Raw genomic sequence first — 22,385 nt, 5'->3', positions numbered from 1 at the left:
AATATAAGCTAGAGCATGACCTCAATCAAATTCCATTACAATTGATATTATTAACAAGAGTCCAAAATTTTCCTAATCTTTTCAACCTCCAACGAATATGGAAGTGTTTACATGGTAACATCTTTTTTTTTTTTTAAGTTTTTTTTTAATTTTTTATTTATTTATGATAGTCACAGAGAGAGAGAGAGAGAGAGGCAGAGACACAGGCAGAGGGAGAAGCAGGCTCCATGCACCGGGAGCCCGACGTGGGATTCGATCCCGCGTCTCCAGGATCGCGCCCTGGGCCAAAGGCAGGCGCTAAACCGCTGCGCCACCCAGGGATCCCTACATGGTAACATCTTTAACAAGTACATTTGAATTGGATTTTAGGAGTAAGTTGTCAAGCTTGGTCAACAAACTTTCTGATTATGCAATCTCATTAAATAATAGAAGGTTACAAGAAGCAATGTGCTAACCTTTCTACTTGGGTATTACTCTAAATAGTTCTAGTAGAAGACTTTAAGCAAGCCTAAGCATAAGCATGATATAGAGATCTCAGAGTTGGGAACATGTTGATCAGAAAACAGAGACTTGTGTCTGGAGCTGGCACATCTAAGTATTAATATCAGCTGAGCCATGAACTAATCATATATTATAGGTAGTATAAGTTGCAAGTAAGTATTTTGCCAAAGACATTTGCAACTTACAAAATTTGAAAGGTTTTTTAATACATAAAGTGTACAGAATATGATAACCATGTACTGATCACCTAGAATGAATAAATATTAACAACTCTTTGTTACAGATATATATTTTTTCAACCACAAAACTTGAACATTATAGACACGTTGAAGGCTCCTTTGTTCCCCTCACCAGTCCTACTGTCTCTTTCTCACTCCTTAGAACTCTCTGCAAATAACAATTTGATGTGCATTCTTCCGATCCACATTGTTATCCACATTGTTATATACCATAAATCAACCTTTCTTTCTCTCTCTCTTTGCCATGTGATTTAAAAATATGCACAGGCACATATATTCTATAGTTCTGTATACACCGTACAAGTTGTGTTTCCTCCCCATCCCACCTTTTACTTTTATGGTATTTCCATGTAAAAACAATTCTTTTATTTCAAACATCTCTTAAGATACATTTATTAAATAGATCTCAATGTTCATTTATTTTCATACTGATAATCATATTGCTTGTCATGCAGTTGTTTTGTTTGTTTCATTTGGCTAATAGAAACATTGCTGCAATCAACATCATTGAATTAAGCCTCTTGACACACATATGCAAGAGTTTTTCTATATACTTAGATTCAATGTTTTAAACCATTATCCCCAGTAAGAAGCATGTATACATGCAGAACTATAGATATCCATATACATATATGTATATATATTTTTTCCTTATTCAAAATTCTAAATGTTTTACTATGATTTTAGATAAGTAGAATTAAAAACAAACTAATTCTAAGCTCAAAACCATTCTAGTTTATCTCTCTGCCCTCATTACAAACTAGATCTCAAAATCAGAGTATGCCAACAGGACCTGATAAATAGCCTAAGACCTAATTAAGTTGAGTCTCAAAACTAAATGAATATTTTCTTTCCTTTTTTTTTTTTAAATTAAAAAAATAAGTAAGGTTATCGGGGCAGGGGAGGGTAGTCTCCCACAGACACCATCATACACAGGCACTATTTGATTATATACATTCTGTATTATAAAAAAAAAAAAGTGCTGATTACCTCTCTTTTATATACTTCCTATCACAAGTTCCTAGGAAAGCAGGGACTGTTGCTTTTCAATGTAGCAGGTGACAAAAGTCACAGAAGTACTAAAACAGTAGGTATGCACAGATGTTCTAAAGAGCTCAAGGATGTTTTGGTAAATCTGGTTGTTTTTTGGGTGTGATTTCCTTTGAAAAATTACTTGGGAACAATTTTTTCTTAATGTCCCCAACCTAATATACTACCAGACAATCAATTATACTAGTTTCTAGTTAAAAAAAAAAAATTCTAAATCCAAGCAATAAAGTTAGCTTCTTATCCTCATCTCTATTCACTTAAAATTCTTTTTATTTTTTTAAAGATTTTATTTATTTATTCATGAGATACAGAGAGAGAGAGAGAGAGAAGCAGGTTCCACACAGGGAGCATGATGTGGGATTCGATCCCGGGACTCCAGGATCAAGCCCTGGGCTGAAGGCAGGTGCAAAACCACTGAGACATCCAGGGATCCCCTAAAATTCTTTTTTCTTTCTTTTTTTTTTAATTTTAGTTCTTTAAAATCTCTCAGGAAGTTCCTTGAAGTAAATTTTCCATTTTAGAGTATTCAAGAAAGTAAGCTCAAGAATTAACTACTAACTTTACCCCTTTCATATTCACCTAAACTCCAGATAAAATGTGCCATAAGGGGTTAAGCTTCAGAGAAAGGCAAAATGCATATTATCTTACTTTTGACTCTAGTATAGTCCTGATTTATGAGTTTCAGAGAGAGCCATTTACCATTGCCATACCTCACCAGGATAAGGGAAATTGGATAGCACTAAAGGAATTTGGGTGAAATTGTATTTGTGGCTTTCTCAACTATACATCATTCAAATTATCTAAATAATGACTTCAAAGTCCCCACCACTTTCTATGTATAGATGAAACTCAAATCTTTACAAGAAGAGTAGAGCAGGCTTCTCAATTCTCTTGGCTTAAAGACCAGCTATCCCCCACATCAATCACAGTGCAAAGTGCTTATAAAATATAATAAAATATATTACTAGAAAAAACAAAGTGAAAAAAATTATACCAAATTTTAAGTCACAATTCTTCATTGGCTTCAACAAATGTAAAATTGCTCTAAGGTGCTAAAAAAGCTTCCAAATGCTGTTCACTCTCAATCTCTGTACATATCATGAACCTGTCAACAGTTTTTGGACCAGGATAGGTCTAAGAACCACACTTTGAGAAGTACTGAGTCATGAAACAGACTGTCTTGCTGGCAAAAAATTCTCATTCCTTTGACTAAGAGTAATGAGAAATAGCATTTGCATTGTTCTTTATATTTGTGTTGAAGGGGACATATGAAGAGACAACCTTCCTCAAAAGATTGAGAAGGTTATTTTCACACATGTACTGAGCTGTAAAAATGGATTTTTCCAACCAATTTTGACCACAGTATAGAATACAATGACTTTCAACGCTTAAGTGCAAAGGAAACACTTTGGGGAGATTATAAATAATGCTTATTACGATCCCAACACCAGAACCTCTGATTCAATAGACTTCCTTAATATCTACTATTTCTATATTACTATCAATTTTTAACACCTTTAGGCACTTGTATGAGGTCAACATGATTATTCTAGTTCCACAAATGAGAAAATCTGGATTTGAGAGTTTCACAACAGGGCAAGTACTAAACACAGAAATCAAACCGTTTAGATTCTAATTTTAGTATTTTTTCCCCTATGCATGCACATGGGTCTTGAGTCTTAAGAAGCCTAAATTGTTGCTGGAGTAGGAGTGGATTTTCTTTTTAAATTTATTGCCATTTAGAGTAAGTTATCCCTCTAACAATGACTGCCCATCTACAACATAAATGCTTGTGAGGGTGACATAATATACAGCCCCTAGTTATGATCTAATATTCTTTTCCATACTTGTCCAGTCATGGCCAGAATATTATTCAAGAAATAGCTTACTATCTTGGAGTTAAGTCTTCTAAGGAATCACAGATTACCTAATTAATTAATTAATATAGAACCAAGGCTCCGATAGCTAATTAAAGAAACTACAACTGTTTTCAGACAAGAGATCAGTTAGCTTATTATAGACGAAATTGCAATGAACCTGGGTAACAACCTAAATCTACCCATGATTTGGTGATCAGTATTTGTGTGATTTGGGGCAAATTATTTTCTCTCTTACCTACAGGTTTCCTTACCTATGTTATTCAGGTAAAAGCTTAACACACAAGACTCTTATGAAATTAGATTTCTTAAAAGGTGAGTGTAAAATTGCCTTTCTTAAGAGCCCTTGTCACTCAGTTTGTGATCAATATACATGTATTTATTAAAAAGCAATATATTGTATGATATATTTTTCCTTTGTTTATAGGAGTTCCAGGTTGCCTGAACTAGCTCCAAAAGGAAAACTTCCCTATAGTGTAGGTGACCTATGATGTTGGGTCTCTCTCCCCCAGGGGTAGACTTATCTGCAATCATTGTGGATGGTGAATTAAAAAACTGGATTACAAGTTGTCAGAAACGCTAATATGGAGTCTGGTGGGTGGTATATCACATGGCTCTAAACAGCTTTTCTTGCTAGGGCTGCCATAACAAAGTAGTGCAAACTAGGTGGTTTAAACAACAGAAATCTATTGCCTCACAGTTCTGGAGGCTATAAGTCCAAAATCAAAGTGTCAACAAGGTTAGTTACTTCTTTAAGCAATAAGGGAAGGATCTATTCTACACCTGTCTTCTTGGCTTGTCAATGGTGTTTTCCATGTGTCTCTTCACATTATCTTCCCTCCATGTGTGTCTCTGTGCCCAAATTTCCCCTTATAAGAATACCAGTCATAATGGGTTAGGGCTCACTCTAATTATCTTGTCTTAACTAATTGCATCTAACTTCAAGACCTTATTTCCAAATAAGATCACATTCAAAGGCACTATGGGTTATGAATTTGGGGGGGACACAATTCAATCCATATTATGATTTAATGATTAGCATCCTCAAGAAACAGAAGACATAAATTTTAGTTTTTTCTCATGTCTGCCACTCACTAGCCAAAAAACTGAAAGTGTCTCAAATTTCCTAGGCTTATCCGTAAAAAAAAAAAAAGGGGGGGGGGGGGAGTTGGAGTAGAAACAAATTAACTCTAAAAAGTTTATTTCATTTCTAAAACGTCTATACCTAAGTGTGAAGTAAGGATCTCCAAAAGAATTACTGGATCCCATAAACCCTGAGCTTAGACAAGCTCTCATGGGAACCCCCTCTTTTCCCTATATCAGTTAGTAAGAAATTCAGACTAGAAAACAGATCAAGGGATCCCTGGGTGGCCACAGGTTTGGCGCCTGCCTTTGGCCCAGGGCGTGATCCTGGAGACCCGGAATCGAGTCCCACATCGGGCTCCCGGTGCATGGAGCCTGCTTATCCCTCTGCCTATGTCTCTGCCTCTCTCTCTCTGTGACTATCATAAATAATAAATAAAAATAAAAATGTATATAAAAAAAGAAAACAGATCAAATGTTTTCTTTGCAAGACCAAAATTTCAGCTCATTATGATTAGATTAACTGATGAGGGGAAATAAGCGCATGATGTGTTTTATGCCACAATCTTCAACAAGAAACATATTCATACATACATCTATGGAAAGACAGCTAGAAGAGTCATTGACCACCTTGATTGTCACTTAGGAGAACTGAGTGGCAAGGGAAGAACAGTAAGAGAAACTTTTTTGCTGTTCTTTTTACATTTTGAATCACAGGAAAATGTGTACCTGTTCAAAGAGTAAGCATGTATTAAAACAGTATTTGTGTGCTGTGCATTTGTTTATTAGCCTTTTACTTTCTTCCTTTTTTTTCCCCTAAGATTTTATTTATTTATTCATGAGAGACATATAGAGAGAGAGAGAGAAAGGCAGAGACACAGGCAGAGGGAGAAGCAGGCTCCATGCAGGGAGCCCGACGTGGGACTCGATCCCGAGTCTCCAGGATCACGCCCTGGGCTGAAGGCGGCGCTAAACCGCTGCGCCACTGGGGCTGCCCAAGCCCTTTACTTTCAAAGGTAGATATTATATATTTAAGTCATTTTGTGTCTTGGAGTCTTTACAAGTAGGCTTGACTTTTACAGCTTTTGGCTTCACAGGAAGCTACAGGGTTCGGCAAACAAGCTTACGCATTTGTTTCAGTGTGAAAACATATAATGAAAGAAGACTTTATAAGCAGATGTTTCTTAAGAGGCTTTTGCTATACAAATATGACATACTTAATGCACAGAACTAGCTAGCAATCTGCTACCTCTGTCTTCAAAGGACAAGGAACTTAGCAATCAATATTATATTTACTGTGGCATTTTTAACCTGAAAAATTTCCACCCTCTCTACCAGTTGTGACTAAGAAAGACAGTCTTACTTTTTTCTACTCATAATTTCCAGCTGGCTACCTACCTATTTTAGTGACAGCAGCAATCGTAAACATTTAGTAAGAGCAGTTACTAAGGTATAAACTGGATTTTAAAATAAATAAATAAATAAATAAACTGGATTTAATTAATATCTCTTAAAAAAATGCAAGTGTGTTTAACTATTGTTTCTCTAACTCCTACACTAGCTGAGGGATGGGAAGCATCTCTAAAGCTGGAGCAGTTAACGAAATACAGAACCTCAGAGGAAAGCAAGAGTTAAGAATAATTTTTGAAAGGAAAGGAGACACAGTGTGCTGATAAACACGGTAGTATTGTTATTTTTTAAAGATGGAGAAAATGAAGATCTTGAAGGGCATATATCTGAAGATAACAAGAAGTTGAATCTGACATTTCCTAATCAGGGTTCTGTATTTCTGTCATTCATCTATTATGATATTATAAATGCATATTTAGACCAAAGCTGTAGGATATCTTAATGTTGTCCTTTTTGGGTCATGAAGTGCTTCACCAATATCTTAAGGTAAAAGTCCTTTTGTATTCACATGAAATAATTGATGCATATTATAAAATACTGATTTTGGAGGACATTCTATAAATAACCACTGTGATTTTAACATCACTGTTCTTTTATATAACCAATGTAAATAAATGCATAAGCCAACATAAAATTATGAATGTAAATGAAGGGGATGGTTTGATACTATGCTTGCTTAGGTTTCCTAATAATTGCTTAAATTAATAACTTTGCTGAGATGAAAATAACCTAATGTATGAAAACAGTGGGTACTTAGATTAAGTTATTGAGGCATTTCCATCAATTATGTTTCTTATGGCACAACTATAATGGCTATTTCTCCTCTATTATCTATCATTTTCCCCCTGTTTATCTATCTATCTATCTATCCATCCATCCCTGCACCCATCTGTCCTCTACTCATTCATTCTAGAATTGTGTGTTAAGTCTTTGCAATGTTCCAGGCTCTGTGCTATGGTTACTTTACCAAACAAGATAAATATGGAACTGATCTCAGTTCCTAAATTAAACCTTAACTTTTACCATATAGCTTTCCTTGGCCATCTCCAAGTAACCTCACCTTCCCTTGAATTTAGGAAGCATTTACTTTCAAAGGTCTTTATTTAAGCATTACAGAGTCCTTTATAGAATGAGTTAACTACTCCACCCCATTTTTTCAACAAATGAACCAAACTATATAGATAGGGTTCCTGTCTACCTGAAACTTACTGTCTAATGCAGTATTTTAACATCTAGATGTTTACTAGTAGCTGATAGAAGAGTGTTTTAAGAAGCGACTAATCTACTTATTTCAATATTACAGATTCAAGGACAATTCCTCCTCTTCCATCTGCCCCTCACTTCCTTTGCTTCCTCTTATTCCTTTTTCTCCACTTCTCTTCTTTTTCCTCTTCCTCATTCTTCTTTTGTATTTCTATTGTCTGCCAAAGTGTCAGACATATAGTCAGTGCTTAGGAAATGTCTAATAAGCAAATCAATGCATGAGACATTAATTACTTCTTTCTCGGAGTCTCCATTAATTTGGGTTATTTTTATATAAGATGCCTTTGATAAAGCTATTATTTTTAAGAGGCCCATGTTTGAATATATAGTATTATTTAGTGGGACTCAAAATTTTTTAGAATGTATACATTATTGAATGAATGCATGAATAAAAAACTCAGTCATCTGTTTTTCTCACCAACAATTTTGAGACAGTGGCTCACATAAAAGCTTTAAAGTTCCATAGAAAATTTCTGCTTTTAACCAGTTTGGTAGTAGATGATAGTGTCAGATGCCTGGCACATAATAAGCATTTAATAAGTGGCAGCTGTAGCCAAAGTCCCGCACAGTGTCACCCTACAAGCAAGGCTCATAGTATGCCTGGGATATAAAACACAACCACAGAAGAATCATGCTTGACATGCAGCTGTAGCTTCCAATACTTCAAACTTCTCTAACAGTTCACCACACAAACACCAGAAAGTTTCCGAATGAGAGAAATTTAGCCTAATAGTTTTACTGCTGATTCTGAAGGGACTGGCCTATGGTCAGTTCTCAATAAACTTCTGTTGAATGAATGAAGAAATATGCTCTAGTAGTATAAGAATTGTCCAGTATATTTACTCATTCTCCTGGCTTCCTCTCCCAATACCCATATATGTTCAAAATTTGAGGTCCAGAACCTGAACTACTAAATTAGAACCATTTTAACATGATTCCCCCAGTGATTCACAGGCACCATAATTAGAAATCATTTTAACATGATTCCCCTAGTGATTCACATGCACCATAAAGTATGAGAGGCACTGCTATAAATCACCTAAATTTCACCTTCCTGTCCCACTCCTCGGAACTGATAACACTTCTGAACTCAAACTAACACCACTCTTAAGTGTCTAGGGTAGCTGTTTTTTTGTTTTGTTTTGTTTTTTGTTTTTTAGAAATAGGAAGAATTAGAGTAGAGTTGGATGCTAAGGTATGATCTCTCTTTCTCAGTATCTCTTTCCCCCTCCATCCCCCTTGGCTCCCTCTCCCCAAATGAAGTCATATTATACAAAGGAGTAACACAGAGTCAACATTTCTGTATTAGTTTACTTTTTTTGAATGTAAAAGAATATAGGGCGCCTGGCTGCCTCAGTCGGAAGAATATACGACTCTTGATCTCACAGTCATAAGTTCAAGCCCCATGTTGGTGTAGAGATTATGAAAAATAAATAAACTTAAAAAAAGAATATTAGCCCAAGCTAGCTGAAAACAAAATAGTTATTCTCCTTTATATGCCCATTTTTCTGCCTTTGGCCCTCTATGTGACCTTTTTCTTTTTTATGCATCTTCTGGAAGAAAGAAGACCTCAATATTTACTGAGAATCTGGCACATGCAAGTACATTAGGTCAGTTTATTCATTTAATCTTTTTTTTAAGATTTTACTTACTTATTCATAGGAGACACACAAAGAGAAGCAGAGATATATAGGCAGAGGGAGAAGCAGGCTCCCTGCAAGGAGTCTGATATGGGACTTGATCCCAGGACCCAGGCCGGGATCATTCCCTGAGCCAAAGGTAGATGCTCAACTATTGAGCCACCCAGGCATCCCTACTCATTTAATCTTTATGCCAACAGGAAACACAGCCACGGAAGCCAGGCATAAGATCAGGCTTACTGTTAGTCCCCATGAACACATTCCCCCAAAGTTGCATATTTTTAACAAAATTCTGAAGGTTCATTATTGTCATAACTACTGATCAGTATCTAATCTGAAGAAAATATGTTAAAGAAATGAAAACAAAGAGAAAGCGTGACCCAAGAAGAAAGTTGTCAAGAAGTATATAGGCATTTTTTAATGATCAGCTCCCATTCTAAACAACATCCTAAGTGACCAAGCCACTTCTCAGCTGCGATCTTCAGCATTTAAAAGCTATCCCTAGTGGATGTCTGGGCGGCTAAGTGGTTGAGCATCTGTCTTCAGCTCAGGGCATGGTCCCAGGTTGCTGGGATTGAGTCTGGCATTGGACTCCCTGCACTGAGCCTGCTTCTCCCTCTTCCTGTCTCACTATCTCTTTCTCTGTGTCTCTCATGAATAAATAAATAAAATAAAATCTTTGAAACAAATACATACATACATACATACATACATACAATCTCTTGGATCACAAACCTAAGAGAAATTTATTCATTCTCACTTTGTAGAACAGGACACTGAGGCTCCAAAGGATTTAGCCTCTTGTCCATGGTTGCAGATATGCTCAGGTTTTCTGATTATTCATAAACCTTTCCATTCTGCCATCATGTCAAGTCTGCTGGCAACTCAATACCGCCTTCCCTCTTCTGTGCTCTCCCTTACATCACAAGGACTGGAAGCCCTAGGGTTACATTCCCACAGGTCTCTGCCAGCAGTATTCAGGCATGGATCTCATAAAGAAAAGCATTTCATGGGATTTGGATGAAAGTAACTGGGATTACCGGGCATCTTGTATTTCTGCAACTTCCTGATTCCATGAAAGCAAGCAGAAAAATTGAGAGCCAACAATAGCCTTCTCTGACCTTTGTTGCCTGCCCAGCACCTCCAAAGGCTTTGTAAGCACCTAAATCCTTATATTAAGTCCCTTCCTGTTTGCATGCCTAGAATAGTTTCTATTTTTCTCACCAAAACCTCCCTAAGAAAACCATACAGCCTTCTCCTCTTGTCCCCAACCTGCCATTCTACCTTATGCATCTTTCTCTATCAAAACACCCATATTTACGTATATTTATTTGTTCAGTTTCTTTTTAAATTGAATTATTTCATGGCAGAAGTCACAATATAATTTTTATTATCACTATTCTTGCCACATAGTAGATGCTTAATAATAAACAGCAGTTGATTGAATGGACCAAGCTCATACTACTTTGTAATATTTCTTTCCTAATCATCTTCTAGGATTGGTTCCTTTCAAGAAATACTGATGCAGAATGGGATCACTGGGATCAGAATGAAACTGATCAATGAAACAATGAAGCACTGAAACTCCAAGGTCTTAAGAGACTGAGAGGCAGGGTAGGGTGTTCATGAGGAAATCAAGGAAAGCTTTCTCTTGTCTGAAAGCTACTGAAACATACAAGATACAACATCCCTAAGTCAAGAGAACAGTTTCTGTTGCTATTCTTTAAAAAATGACTTTGAGTACAGCAAGGGATCCTAATGGTTTTATTGATTGTTCTCTTTTATATCCATATCCAAGCTCAGATTCTACACCCGTTTTCCTTTTCCTTCTAACTATGCATATTTTTACAGATGTTTCATTATTCTACTTAACTTACACCCAAACCCAGTGGCTTATACTCTTGTAGAAGGATAATAATCAGGGATATCCATTTATGTCTTCATGATTTTATTTCATGTATTTTTTTCCTTCACCATTCTGCCTTACCCCACCCCCAATAGACAGATGATTCCATACAGATATCCTCAGTGGAGGAATGTAACAGGCAAGTCAGTCTGTGATTGTCATGAACTTGCTTCAAAAAGGTCAGGTGCAGGACGGTTATTTGGTGGCAGATGGTTCAACATTTTCTTGGCAAAGAGATAATAGTGGTTTGGCACATCTAGGCAGAAGGGACCACCAATAGCCTTGCAAAGTTTGTGTGTCTAAAGTCGGGAGCTAGGGACTTCAATAACCATGGTAACCAGGTGCTATCTACAAATACCTTTGTAGATAAATAACCTAGTGAACAGAGGGAGTTTCCCCCCAAGAGCTGGATAGATAGGCCTGTTAGATGCCACAACTTTAGCATACCCTGAAACAGAATTAGATTGCATTTCCCTTCATCATAAAATGGACCTTTGAATCAGAAATAAAATAAATTTACAGCAATAAAAAACTATGCTTCAGACACTCTGAATTTGTAGATTGAGATTCACACCTGCTACAAAATCAAGAAGTCAGACCATTATTTAGAGAAATGCTAACTCTCTCTGAGTCCAAACCCACCTGATCACGGGCTCTGCAACCATCCCCCCGCACCCCCCCATCCCCCACAGTATGAAACAAGGAACAGCTTAATCCTTGGTTGCTGTAGCTTGACTAGCACTGAAAGGGAATAACTTAATATGTATAGCAATGAGGGTCTCCTAATTTAAATAGAACAATAGAACTTATGTGCAAACATAAGTCAGAATTCATCACAGAGGAAAAAGAATCAAGTCAAGCTCTTGCTATCAGTCAATGAATGGATGGCCACATTCAGAAAAAGAATTTACAGGCTATGCATGAACATAATAGCTACCACTTAAATAGTGTTTGTTATTTCTTAAGTGCTGTTTTTATATTTATATAATTTAACACACATAAGTATTACCACATGCCTAAGAAGTAGGTTAATATTGGACCCATTTTACAGATGAAGATATTGAGATACATAAGGGTCATGTCACTTACCCCAACTTTGAGATTTGAACATGGTCAGTCTAGTAATAGGGTCCAGCTTGACCATCACACAATGCTGCCTTTTTTCCACAAAAATTCAAATATTTGAATTAAATAATCTCCACAGGAAGAGATTATTAGGTCCACTCCTGTGATTTTAAAGAGGGGTAAATAGTAGCAAGGAGGGTGAAGAGACTTTCTGAGTGTCAGACAGCTTCGCATATCACTCATCTTTGTTTTTTATGACAATAATACTTGTTGTCAATCAAATTAATCTTTTTACCTTTAATGTTTCTCAAATGATAAATTGAAAGTATAAAACCCAGCTTTTTACAGCCTTCCAGGAATTTCACCTCAACTGCTCTAAAACTAACATGAGATCTAACCGACAGGATGCCAAGTGGTCTTGAAGGCCAGGTAACACACCTTGATGGATCATCCCTGGATATCTGGGAAGTAAGACCGTGCCAGGAAGCCACTTAACAGAGAAGCAGATAAAGGGAACCCACTGGACTTTAGTGTGGTCATTTTAAAATCAGAGAATTTTATACTGAGCAATTTTTTCTCTACTCTTACTGAAACGCCTAGGATTAGAAACCTTTACTTTGGAAATATGATCTTTATGCTCTTCCACTTATGCTCCATAAATTTCAAAACAAGATTCCCATGGAAAATCCCTCACCCCTAAAAGAGCAAAGTGATCATTCTGATTCTCCCTTGCTCTTAAGCGAGGACTAGCATATAACTGTATCATCTCATTGGCATTACCAATGTAGCCATGATGAAATATTATTAAAGAAAATAAGACCCACTTCTGTCTCCTGAAAGAGAATGATCTAACTGTGGGAAGATTTTTAAAAATCCAACATGGGAGCAAGATGTTGCAATAAGAAATGTGTATTATGTAGATCACTAGGCATTCAGTGACCTCCCATATTAATCCTCTTTGCTTTGGTTGTGTTGACACATCCTGTCATTGATAAGCTCAGACTTCCATTATGGCAAACTGCTGAAATCTGAATCAGATGATATTAGGAAAAAAAGTCACTGGTTTCTAACCTTTTCAACCCTTATTTCTGTTTTCATCATAAGAATACCTTCACTGCTTGTACAAGAAGAGATGATGATGAATATGAGGAATCTGTCTACTTACAAAGACATGCTAAAAGTGAAAATAGAAGCAAAGAAGTAATTGAACCTATGTTGAGAAGGCCATTAACAAAGCCCAAAAAACAAAGTAATTTAAGAAAGACAATCTGAGCAACTGTGACAGGGTAAGAAGGGAAAATGAAACAAAACAAAACAAAGTAAAATGAACAAAAAAAGCCTCCTACTACCAGAATGCTGAGTTGCTTTAAGTTAAGGAGGAAATACGTGCTTTCCCAAAGGAATTAATCACTATTGTGATTATCCGGGTTCTCTTTATTAAATTAGAAAAGAAGCAACAAATTTGAAAATTAAAGTATTAGACCCAGACAGAAGAAACATGGTTAAGTTTTTCAACATCTACTTGAATTCTAATGTTCTCTTTAAAAAAAAAAAAAAATCATTAAGTTTTAATTCAGATATATTCCAACAAAATACAGGAATCATTAGCATTACCCAGAAAGACACTAAATGAGAGACATGAACCCAAGACCAACCCAGTTGGATTAAATCTCTTTTCATTTTCTCTTGAAGGAGCCTGGCTCTAGGGACCTCACATTTCCAGACAACCAGCTACCTTGTAGCTTTCTGACAATACAAGGGTAGTGACCAACTCACCCCTGGCACACCAGGACTACTCTTATTTCTTTTGGGTCAACTTCCCTTTCTATTCTGCACCAGGGTTACAATCTTGTGGGCAAATGAATTTATTGTTCATAACAAGTCCCAAAGGCTCAGCTATACAAAAGGAACCCTATGACCTCAAATACTGTATTGAAACAACCCTGCAGCAGACTCTCCTCTGAGAACCAACAAAACATTTTACATGAGCATTAAATTTGAAAAGCTAAAATAATCCTTTCAAAAAAGAAAAACAATAACAACAAAGTACTCCTGGCACTTACCACTCTGGCATATGCAAATATGACCTTGGGACTTACCGCATTAAAGTTGGGGAAGAGGTTGACTGCTGCTGCAGTGTCCAGAGGAAAGGGAAGAAAGGGTTTGATATCCAGCGAAGGTTGCAGAGGAGGGGCTGGTGGACGGACCAGGGCTGGGAGAGCAGGGCTCTGGCATGTACCACCTAAACAGAGGAGAGCAAAGGGAACAATCAGGGACATTGTGCATGTTAAAAACCAAAACAAAAAACCATCAAGGTGTCCCTTGAGCCCAAAAGGCCAGTTTTATGGGTCACTGGAAAAAACAAGACATGGAGTATAGTGGCTTCAGCTAGGAGCTGGCCAATGAGCAGATCTGCCATTAGGCAGAGGGAGCTAGTTAAACTGCTCCCTTTCCCTCCTCAGATTATAACTGTATGGTTGTTTAAGTAACAGTTACCATTTCATACACTGCATAGTCCCCAATCTATCCTTCCTTTCTGGCCTAAAGCTCTGGATTACATCAGCAACAAATCTTTCACTAAGGTCCATTGATTCAAAAAGAAAACCCCTCCGTTGCACTCCCATCCCTCTTTGAAAACGAACTTCTACTCAGACTATGCATCAAGTCTAAGCGATTATTTTACAGAATTGCTCTTTTTTACCACATCCAAAACTCTGGCAGCAAGATGACACAAACTTGGCATGGAAAAGAAACTTAACCACAAAGACAGGCAGCCATACCTTACCGCCTTGGCAACTGAAAGATTAAAACAAGTGAACCCAGCTACAAGCCAAGCAATCCCTGAATTGTTCAGCACCCCAGTAGCTTTGAGCATTCGATGACTACCTGCCTCTTTCCCAGTCATGAGTAGGTGGAATTTAGAAGGCCACCAATGAGCAAGCAGTGGGAATATTATGCCAACAAAAACACCCTTTGCATACTAGAAGGCAACCAGCTGTTTGCAACAGAGCACCCCATCCCTCTCCCCCACTCCCCATTATAGGACTCCATTGCACTCAGAAGCTGGAAGGAAAGAAGCCCATCTCAGTGTTCAGTCTCCCATATTTTGGTAACATTCCAAAACATCAATTTGCTGTTAATTAAAGGCTGTTTGAATCCTAGGAAACCGTTAAAATATGCCAGCATTCTTCTAATCTGAGAGGCAAGCAACAGACTGTAAAAACCTGCTGGTGAAAATCCAAGAAGCATTAGGAAAACAAAATACAGTGGGATTTTTCCTTTCTCACGGAGAAGAACTCTAAGAGACAGAAGAGAGAAGAGAGGCTTATGTCTGTGCCACTCACTGGCCTGCCATTTTGTTTTCAAAACAAAGTAGAGTGAGACTCATAAAAATAACTTAAAAATCTCACAACTGGTTCTCTGGAAACTGGACACAACCATCATCCTGCCCTCAATCAGTTACCTGAAAACAAGGTAAACATTCTAAAAGTGATTTCCCAAAGGCAAATCTAACACTACTAGACCAATAGATCTGCTAACAAGGTGACTTAATGCCTACAACAGAAGCCATCAGCACAAGATGTAATTAACCATACAAAAAAACCATTAACTCTCCTGTTTCTAGGTATAAAATCAGCTGGAGCCAAATTAACAAAACCAGTATTTTTCCCACTCTTTTCACTTCCCTTTTAAAATATTCCTTAACAACAGCAAAGGCCAATGGCAGCAAGTTTGAATCAGCAAACCATTATTTGGTTTAAATAATTAGACCAAATTTAATTATTACCAATTAAAATAAAAAGTAGTATAAGTCAGAAAATGAGGGCAGATATTAAAATAAACATAGATAAAAACAAAACACAAATAACAAAAAAACACAAGTCTACATTCACCAGAGCACATAGTAAACTTATTTTATTGCCCACCTGTTAGTATATTGAGTGTGGGTGTCTAAATTTTCTTAGCGAGAGCATTCATAAAACTTTGATGATATGTCTTGAGTTTAGTATTACTAAAAATTTCTTTTGATAAAAAGTTAAAGAACCAAAATAAATTGTGGTCAGTATGTCTTTAGAAAACTCAAAGTAAAATATATCTGGGTGAAAATTAATGACAAGGTTTAAACATGTCCACAAATAATAGTGAGCTTTAATAAATAGTTTTATATTATTTTTATCTGTCACACATCATGCTTTCCAAAAGGTGTACCTATATAGCCTTTACCTTGGTTGAGCCTAAAATATCAGAAATTAGGTAAGGGTTAACATAATATGATGGGAGAAAAAAATAAGTTGGAAAACTCTTGAGTTGTTAATGTAGTTTCCATTGAAACATTCCATTCTTATAATTAAAAGAATACAATTTAACAGGAACATATTCTGTAATTATTTTAGTTATAAGTCCCCCTTAGGTTCAGGATGACCAAAAAGGTTAAAGAGATAGCTCAAACTTATTTATTTTATCCAGTACAATGAGAAGCACAAAGTTGATTGCTTGATAAAGTTAATTCCCACCTCTCTTCTTCCGAGATAAGTATTTCATTTACACTTATACGCACAGCTCAAGACCTTCTCTCCATGTTGCCACTGGGTTTTCCTTACTAGGGGATACAAAATATGAAAGAAGAGTCATAAAATTTGGGGAACCTAAGCAAAACTATTTGAGTCCATCTCTTCTTACCTGTTTGAAGAAATAAACCAAAAAAGATGGTTGAAAAGCAAAGCACATGTGACTACATACTTTTTCACTACTGGCTATGCAAATACAGGGGTAGTGGATGCTGTAGTGTGCTTCCAGAGCCCCCTTCCCCAGCTCCCAAGAGTGCTGATATCCCTGGTAGCTAATGACTCACACCTGAGATTCTCCACATAAATTGCCTTGGGCCAAAGGGTGCTGCCTCACCTAAGGTCAAATTCCTCCTGAATGCAAAGACTAATTAATACCAGAGTGTCACAGCTCCTCACTTTTGCTTCAAGGCAGGACAACTCTGAAGCTCTATTTTTGCTCTGGACCTCCCCTTAAGATCTAGGATAGACTGAGCCCTCTGTTGTAACTGCATCACAGTTCAATATTTCTCTTTGCCCAATCCCACATGGTCTCACTCATAGAAGATGTTCTCCAATAAAGTCTAAGTCTGCTTCCAGTACTTGAAAGCAGGGTGTAACTAACTCTTCATGACTCTATGTGAAATGTTGAGTTGCTTTATTCTAAAATAGATATTTGCCACTATATCCGTAGCGCTGATATTGAGGTACAAAATTGAAGCTACCTCTTACAAATTATCTGTAACTAACATTTCTATTCTTAAAATTTGGTTAAGTCCTGAAATATTTCCTTGCACTAGTCTGTACATGCTCAGCAGCAAGAATAATCTTTGCAAAATCAAAATCAGGAAATAAAACATATTTCATTTGTAAAGCAGATTAAAGTATTCTCCTTGAGAAAACAGCTATTTCATTTATTCATTTTTTAATAGAAACTATGGCATTTAGGATATAAATATATGTTTATTATTTTCTTTATTATAAAATTACCTTACCAATAATAAACATCAAAACACATAATTAATTTGTAGGCATTTCTATATGTTAAAAAGAGTAGCCATGTTGCTATTGTTTTCCAACAGTGTCACTTCACTCATTGGAATGTTACACTTCTGTAAGTATTGGTATTCTTAATTTGAAGAAAGCATTTTGAAGCCTCCATGACAGGAGACTGGAAAAAAAAAAAATGTAAGTTTATACTTTTTATGTTTGAAACCCTACCTACATATGCCTAGTACCACCCCTTCATAGACTATGTGATTTTAACAGGCACAGGTTTAACAAATTAAATTTAACAAATTATTCTGATTTCAGAGCAGTTACAAATTTCTAATATACCATGAAAGTCAACAAATAAAAAAAATCATTTAGTACAGAATGTTAGACACTAAGATATTAAATAATTTAATAGAGTAAATAAGATACTCATTAAAGCTTACAAAATTTCTCTGTTCCTTTTTATGTTTATTTCTGCTAGTCTATATTTAGAATTTAGAATGGAACTATAGAGCAAATATTAAATATTACTTTGGTCTATTCACAAGACAGCTGTACATTCACAAAAGTACAGGAGTAACTTATTTGTTAATAGAGTATTTGCTAATAAAGATTATGTAACAGAATAAGATACATTCACTCTAAAAGTTTGCATTTTGAAAATCAAATTAAAATATAAATTTGGAAATATTTGTTTTAATAATTCATACAGAAAAATAGGAATTCTAAGCCAGTGGTTGCCACTTGAGACTTACCTTATTAGAGATACTGTATCTACAGTGCCTCACAAAATGCCTGGCCAATTCACGCTCAATAAGTGAGGCATGTATTTTTTAATGAACTTAATAAATTGCAAAGGAGCTGTTAAAGTTCCTGAAGACACAAATTGGGGTTCTCTGAAAGTAGTCAATCAAGGCAATTTTAAAAGCATGTTCATATTGTTCACTTTATTTTAACTCCTGCAGAAAGAGAGTCTTCACAAAGAAGACGCTTTGTAAATCAATATGTTGAAATATTCCTCGAGGGTAGAACAGTGTTCTTTCTGTAATATGACACTTTTAACCTTGAACTTCTGCACTGGATCCATTCAGGGTTTATCAAACAGTCACAGATGTCCTGTCTGACAGCCTGCCGGCTTAACCTACTACTTAATCCTTCATTTCTCCGAATAACAAAACCAAAGTTGGAAATAATCAAGGGTTGCAGCTGTTTAATATTCAAAAGAGTGTATGCTTTAGAACTGAGAATCATATGTATATGTATATATATCAAATATATCATAGTTATATATACATGTATAAATATGTACATATAAATATAACATATATAATAATAATACAGTATATATATTAAAAATATTTGTTAAGTCTATATTTATAAAAAGCAGCAGAAATTCCCAATTTCCTGATTGGATAAATAATTTCTATGGTATCTCTTTCCTTAACCATTAGGTTTTTTTAAAATATTTTATTTATTTATTCATGATAGACATAGAGAGGCAGAAAGGAGGGAGAAACAGGCTCCATTCAGGAAGGAGGGAGAAACAGGCTCCATTCAGGAAGCCCGACGTGGGGCTAGATCCCGGGACTCCAGGATTGCGCCCTGGGCCAAAGGCAGGCGCCAAACCGCTGAGCCACCCAGGGAACCCCAACCGTTAGTTTTTTGTTTTGTTTTGTTTTTTTGTTTTTTGTTTTTGTTTTTTTTTTTATGATAGTCACACAGAGAGAGAGAGAGAGAGGCAGAGACATAGGCAGAGGGAGAAGCAGGCTCCATGCACCGGGCGCCAAACCGCTGCGCCACCCAGGGATCCTAACCGTTAGTTTTATACACACACACACACACACACACACACACAAACATATACACACATAAATTCAACTATATATTTTTATTAAATATATACATATTTATTTATGTCTTAAATATTATTATGTATTAAATATGTATATAATTATATACCTGCTTATCTATATGTATAATATATATGTTTCAATAGTGAGCTATAATTAAACTAGTAAACCACTAGAATATTCATACCTAAGAGGAAAATATCCAGAGCATTTTAAGTAGTATCAAGTCCTAAGTAGTTATTTGTGAAGCAGCTACTTTGATACACATGAAACATTATTCACATCCATTTCTAACTATTTCAGTTAGAATTTGGTCTATGCGATAGCAGACATAAAAAATTTAGATCTGATACCACTCACACGTAGTAGAGAACAAATGATAAATTGGGGGCAGAAAGGTCAAACTTGATTTGACACAAAATACTGGTCATAGAGTGCTGTAGTCAGTGAGATCAACCAGCCAGGGTGGGTGGGAGTGAGTGTAGAGAATATAGCTAAATTTTATAAATCTACTGAGTAACTGCACGGATTAAGTCGGCTATCCCTAAATTCCTTTTTTATTTTATTTTATTTTATTTTATTTTATTTTATTTTATTTTATTTTATTTTATTTTTTAAAAAGATTTATTTATTTTTTAAAGATTTTATTTATTTATTAGAGACAGAGAGAGAGAGAGAGAGGCAGAGACACAGGCAGAGGGAGAAGCAGGCTCCATGCAGGGAGCCCTATGTAGGACTGGATCCCAGGTCTCCAGGATCAGGCCCTGGGCTGAAGGTGGCGCTAAACCACTGAGGAGCCACCTGGGCTGCCCCCTAAAATCCTTTAGGATGCACAACAAACTGATGGTTACCAGGGGGAAGTTGGGTGGGGGATGGGTGAAATAGGTGAAGGGGATTAAGGAGGGAACTTGTGATGAGCACTGGATTTAAGTACCGAATCAATAAATTGCACACTTGAAACGAAAAGTACACTGTATGTTAACAAACTGGACTTTAAAGAAAGACTTGAAAAATATACATAAAATTAAAAAATACTAAAATGTACAATTCTGCCATATATCTACAATAATATTCAATTTACAAACTCAAAAGCCAAAGCTCTAGGAAGCAAAATATCTTACCTAAAATCACACAGGTAAGAAATGGCATTTGTTGTGAATCCAAGTGACCTTAAGAATTTTCAAAGCACTGATGCAAATAGCTTTTAAATTTAAACAACCACAAAAACCAACCAAACACCAATGTCAGTTTTGCCATATATAGCAAGCAGCTCCTTTGCAGTCAGACATAATGTACTAAAATGAGAAATCTAGAAATTTTTATTACTGCTCAAAAAGAAAAAAAAACAATAAACACACATTCCTTGTAAAGGCTATGATAAAGGAATATTCAGTATTTATCACAGATATTTATCTACCGTGGGAACATCCTGGCACTGCCCTATATTTAAGCAAGAATCCAGAAAGACATGCATATTGTATCAAACATGTTTCAAAAGCCCTCAAGTTTGCATTCGTTGACATCTACTTGCCAAATCAGAAAAACAAATATGTGTTTGTTGTATTCCCTTGCATGACTGCCTCTCACATGCTCAAGGTTGATGGCTGGGTACTTCAACGTTGTGATGATTTTTCAACTTTCTGGCTAGAAACCTTATTTACCATATTTCCTTAAGCCCAAGGATCCGAACTCCAATTCAGTTCTGATCTTTGTTTAAATATTGTTCCCAACTGAATGATAAAACTAGAAACTTATTTTGAAATAAAAATCTGAATTTACTGTGACTTGGTCACCATTTTTCTTTTATTACTTTCATGTCCTCCCTGTTTCAGATTGTTGGCTTACCTACTAGGTTTTGGAAAGGTGACCCAGGGCTTTCTCCCTCTGGATGAGGGTCCTTATTGGCCTAAAGTGACTTGCCCTTGGTAGGTCAATTCTAACATGAAAGCAAGATCTAATCCACAAGGCAAGGGGCAGCACTAAGCCACACAGGAGGGTGGCTGCTGTCTCACATTCTGTTCCTGACCACAGAGAGGGATGAGGTGAGAATAGGAGTATGAGTCAGGGCAACTGGAGCATCACTGTAGAAACACTGATTCAGAAACATTAGCCTAAGTCAATGGTCAGGCCTCCATCTTGAACCATGAAAGAAAACACATGTGAGCAAGCCATGTTTTCCCCTATCCAAATTCTGTATTTTTTCATCTTAAGTCATGGTATTTTAGCATTTCAGTAAATCACCTCAAAACTCATTTTGGAAGGAACCTAAGAAGAGCTAGCTAACATTGTTTTCTCTGTCACTGTCAGTGAATGCCATAACCAAAACTAAAAAAAAAAAAAAAAAAAAAAAAAGCTATTATTTATTATCTAGAACTTGCCAATATTCTGAGTCAAGTCTTCACTAGAAGAGAAATAGAATCTCTCATTTATTTAACTGTCATGACAATTTCTGGTGCTGGGAAACACTGGAGAACATTCTGTTAGCACTGCCAGAGTAAGGTTTTACACTTTTACCTCTGTACTTCAGCATTCTCTGTCAAAGGGTACAAAACTCAGGATAAGTACCCCCTCACAAGAAGTCAAAAGATTTTGCCTGAAAAATTTCTCTCAACTCAGTACCAGTGATATAAAACATAAAAATGTACAATTTTCCTCCAGATGAATTTCCCAAGATTTAATTTCACAAAATAAATTACAAGTAGTAATAAAAATGCTCTAATACCAAGCTGTCCAACATGATAGTCATTAGCCCTGTGTGGCTCCTTTAAATTAAAAATTAGTAAAATTAAAAATTCCATTTCCTCAGTCACACTAGCCACATATAAATGCTCAATAGCTACATGTGGCTAGAGGCTATCATGTTGTATGCAGCAGTTAAAAAACATTTCTATTATCACAGAAGATTCTATTGGCCATTACAACTCCAGTGCAAAGCCACCATTTTTGAGTGTTAAGTAATTT

At 36.2% G+C, this 22,385-nt stretch overlaps 1 protein-coding gene across 4 annotated transcripts in view; it reads right to left on the bottom strand.

Annotated features, from left to right (window-relative positions):
• Positions 1 to 22,385, bottom strand: part of ZNF385D (zinc finger protein 385D) — an 889,598-nt gene that overhangs the window by 202,941 nt on the left and 664,272 nt on the right. For all 4 annotated transcript variants that reach the window (XM_038570722.1, XM_038570723.1, XM_038570725.1 and 1 more), the window contains one exon: positions 14,134 to 14,276. In XM_038570722.1, the coding sequence (XP_038426650.1) occupies positions 14,134 to 14,276 (143 nt within the window). The remainder of the gene's footprint in view (positions 1 to 14,133; positions 14,277 to 22,385) is intronic.

Source organism: Canis lupus, chromosome 23 (assembly GCF_011100685.1).
Source record: "Canis lupus familiaris isolate Mischka breed German Shepherd chromosome 23, alternate assembly UU_Cfam_GSD_1.0, whole genome shotgun sequence".
NCBI lineage: Eukaryota > Metazoa > Chordata > Mammalia > Carnivora > Canidae > Canis > Canis lupus.
The sequence above is the reverse complement of the archived record's forward strand: the minus strand, read 5'-3'. Positions and strand labels throughout refer to the sequence as shown.